This window comes from Crocuta crocuta, unplaced genomic scaffold, assembly GCF_008692635.1.
Source record: "Crocuta crocuta isolate KB4526 unplaced genomic scaffold, BGI_CrCroc_1.0 scaffold193, whole genome shotgun sequence".
Taxonomy (NCBI): domain Eukaryota; kingdom Metazoa; phylum Chordata; class Mammalia; order Carnivora; family Hyaenidae; genus Crocuta; species Crocuta crocuta.
Window position 1 is genome coordinate 701383 of NW_027529624.1, and position 4089 is coordinate 705471.

At 55.8% G+C, this 4089-nt stretch overlaps 1 protein-coding gene across 1 annotated transcript in view; it reads right to left on the reverse strand.

The window, feature by feature from the left end:
- Positions 1–4089, reverse strand: part of APPL2 (adaptor protein, phosphotyrosine interacting with PH domain and leucine zipper 2) — a 52552-nt gene that overhangs the window by 10088 nt on the left and 38375 nt on the right. Inside the window, exon 16 of the mRNA XM_077761960.1 lies at positions 1284–1287. Coding sequence (XP_077618086.1) covers positions 1284–1287 — 4 coding nt within the window. The remainder of the gene's footprint in view (positions 1–1283; positions 1288–4089) is intronic.

A 4089-nucleotide genomic window follows, 5' to 3' on the forward strand; every position in this document is an offset into this window, starting at 1 on the left:
GGGGGGGGGGGGATTAAATCAGACACATGCTGAACTGAACTCTGATGTGACTTTTACAAATAGCTAAGGGTGAAGATTTCAATCAGTCCTTCAACTCCTACAAATAAATCTTCGCAAGATGTCATTCGCGTCCTTAGTCAAACCCCTTCAGGCCCCCCCACTCCTGCCAGCGAGCTCTGCTGCACAGCATTCTGCACTGTTGTATCGCTTAGCACACTGTCTACTGATTTTCTGATCTTTCTCCCTGTCAGACAAGTTTTTGAGGGCAGGGGCTGTAGCTAAATCATACTTCTTGGTTGGTACAAAGGCACTCAAAAATGTTAACTGAACGAATAAATACATCCCGGCCTGCAGTTCATCACAACCCGGCTTTAATTTCTCCCGAGAGCCTCGTGCTGCTCCTGTTAACGCGCCCTTCACTGGAGGGCGCTACAGCAACACACCACACGCTTTTCCTTCTCCGTCCAGGCCTCCAATGCCAGCTGAAATTCCTGTTCATCCCCAAGCCTGTCAGGCCAGCCTGGCCATCTGTCCTCTGGCTCCAGTGTTTCTTCCCAGGAAGCCCCCCCCGCACAGCCTCGTGTGAGCACCCTGAGCTCCGCACTGTGTCCACACAAGCTGCAGGGGAGACCGTGGCCCGTCACAGAGGAGGGCTATCAGGACAGTGATGTCACGTGCCACATTTCTTCTCTTTTGGTGACAGGTCGCTGTAATTCAACGCCTCACGTGTTTATAGTCTCTCCCCAGCTAGAGTGTAAACTCCTTTGAGGGACAGAGGATGTCTGTTTCTCACATTATTTGGAGCCTAAGAAGTCTCTCTGATAACCTGTTCATTGCTGTCAAATGCGTCAGGAACCGAATACGCTGTATGGAAACTGGTCTACAACAGCCATTCGGCAGACGAGCGCACTGAGTGCAAGTGGACAGAAACACGACACAGGCTTGTAGATACTGCGAGGGGAGAGCAGTCTGCCCCCTCCCTCGCTGGCAGCAGAGGAGCGTGCAGTCTCTGGGAGACGAGGAATTCTGAGGGCCCTGGGCTATGGGGCGGGTGAGCCAGACTGGGACTGAGGTCTCCCCACTGCCAGGTGGCACAATCACATCCAGTCGTTGAGAGGGACACGAATTTGTAAGTGGTGAGCACTGGAGGAAGGCAGGAGAAGTTTAAAGGGAAGAGAACGAGTCCACGCTGCTGGCTCCCCACAGTCTCAGGGGACAGAACCCAAGGAAGCCAGGACGGGCCGCGCGGCGGAGGGCTAGGGCGCATCGGCTGAGGTCTGCACTTGACTCTACGTTCCCGGGAGCCCCGGACGACTGAAGGCAGGAGCGCCCCTGCGATCTCCACGTCACCAACTCGGATGGATGCCATGGTCACCGTCCTACTGCTCACTCCCCACATCAGCGTCCAATGCAGCGGAGTTTTCCTGTCCTTAAATCTCTTCTTTCCTGGTTCCTGCTGATTCCGTCTCCCTGACGTTTCTTGGTGGCTCTCGCAGGCTCCTCCCCTTCTGTTCCACAAGCTGGGGTTCTTTAGGGTTCGGTCCCAGGCTCCTCTCTTGTCTGTCTACGCTTGCTCCCAAGACGGCCTCTCTCCTCCACCGCCGCGTCCGTGTCGAGGCGCTCTGGACTCCTACGCTCAGCCCTGAGATTCCCTCTGCGCCGCACGCTCGTGTCTGCAACATGACCACGGGATCGTGCTGCGGGCCCCTCATTCTTCTGTCCGGAAGTGGGCGAACTCCTGCTGCCCTCTCCTTCACGTCTCACACCAGACCGTCGCCCTTGGTCTGTCCCTTCCCTCCACTCACACCTCCCCCTATCACAGGTCCCACAGATTTCACCTCCAAAATAAGCCCCACGCCATCTACTTCCATCTCTGCCACCATCCTGGTTTACGAGGTCACGGGCTCCCGACCGGACACTGCTTGCCCAGCTCAGTTCCGTGCCCTCCACAGCAGCCTCTCTGCCATGCACACATCGACCTCCCTGCCCCTTCGACGGCTCCCCGGGTTCCTGACCGTGCCTTCCTTCCGGAGCTGTTCCTGGCCCCCTTCCCCGGCCCCTCCCGAAGCGAGACTGGCCTCCCTCGGGCCTCCCTCACACTAAGTGCCCTTCTGCCCGCCCGCCCGCCCCCGCAGCTGCTCCAGGGACGCAGGCCCCTGGCTCTCTGCGAGAGCAGCCGCTCCTCATCCTTCACTTCTCAGCTGAAGTACGATCTCCACGGCCAGGCCTCTCCAGGACGGCACCTTCGTCTTGAACACCGGAGCGGCTTTTCTCCATCTTAACTAAGTATTCATTTACCTTCCTCCTGGCTTTACCGACGAGACTCAGCTTTATGCCCCGGCCCAGTGCCTGTGCACAGAGCAGACACGCCACGAACACACCGATACCTTGAGCAGCTGGATAAATGAGCGAGCATTAGACACACTAACTGGAGAGTGCGGGAAGGCCACCTGTGAGATGTGCTTAGGCCTGAACGGCAGCTTGCTCCCAAGAACAGTTTCCCTGTTCCTTCCTGTCATCAAAAGATTTCTTTATTCTTATGAGCTGACCCTAAGAGAGATACGCCCTCTCCCACCCCCCACAGCTCTGGGCCATCTGGCGGCCACATCTGTCACCTTCCAGGCTCAGCAACAGGTCAGCCGAATGGCCAGAGGTCTTGGTTTCAGGGTTCTGCTGTGTGATTTACTTAGTCCATGACAGGAAGCAAAATCAGCTACTGAATTAATTAAATCTGAGCCACAGACTCTTTTTCAGAAAACCCATCACCTCTTTAACTAGTAACACTGTTTAAACGCCACATCGGCACCCTAGCAAGACCGCGTTCCCAGGACTGGAAGGGACCTGGGAGGGTGTCTGGTTTCGCTTCTTCCCGTATCAGAGGAGAGGAGACGGGCACAGAGAGCTGACCCGCTCCAGGCCACCCAGCCGTGTTCAAGGCAGAGCCATCGGAGGCCCCCCGACGTCTACAGGCAGCACCCTGCAGTGCGCCCTCTCTGTCCCCACAGCTGTGCAGGGAGGGACAGCGCTGATACCCACGACGAGGCTCAAGGACAAGCGCTCAGACTGCTGTCCTCAGGGCCACCCCTAGTAACACGCTCCCCGTGCAAACTGTGAGACCCAGCACCCCGGTGTGGCCCGCTGCCTCCTGCCCCCACTTTTGTTACCTTCGCTCACGGGGGTTGTTTCAGCCACTACTGCTGTAGCAGACAGCATGCCGGCGTCCCCGCCCCGCCCCCTGCCCGCCACGCCCCAGACGCTGTGTGTCCTACCCCACAGTGCCGCATGCCAGTCTTCCTACACAGGGGTCACCCTTTCCTCAGAGCTCCCGGTTCTGCTCCACAGCCCAGAACAGGTAAGCAGGACACCCAAGTCTTTCACACTGAACTCCCAACTCTCCCAGCCTGATCCCGGCTCCTTCCCACATGTCCAGACCCTGGGAAGTTGGCTCTTAGCCTTCTGATCACCTCTCTCCAGAGTCATGCAATAGTACCTGTAAAACATCTACGTAATGGGGTTCTTTCTCCAGTGCTCTGAGAAATGGTCACCAAACACAGTCCTAGTTGTAATTTACCTCGGATGCTGTGCTTTCATGAGCAGCCCTCTTATTATTTAACCAAATGGAGCCTTCTAGTAACAAAGAAAATGGGATTCTGGGAATAAATCCTAAAGCCGTATTCAAGACAAGAGCGAAGGTAGAGGCACGAACATGTTCACTGTAAATAACAGCAAACTCAGGAAAGGGAGATCACCCAAACATTCAACTGCTAGTAAATCACAGAAGAGAACGTGTAGTTATTAAAGAGGAACAGTGATGAAAAGTGTAAAAACATGAATACGTGTGAGACTGCGAGATTAATGTACATGTGGAAGTATCAGTGTGCATGCGGCACAGTGCCCAGTATCCACGGGCAGTCACACACACAACTGTCCCGGATTTAAAAAAATTCGTTTTGGTTCCAGAACTTTGTTGATGCGGACAGGAAATGTGCGAAGCCCTAAGCAGCAGCCCCTCGGCACGGGTCCGATGCGCTGGGGCTGCGGCTGGCCTTGCGCTCCAGCGGGAAGAGGCGCAGAAGTCATGCAGCCAGT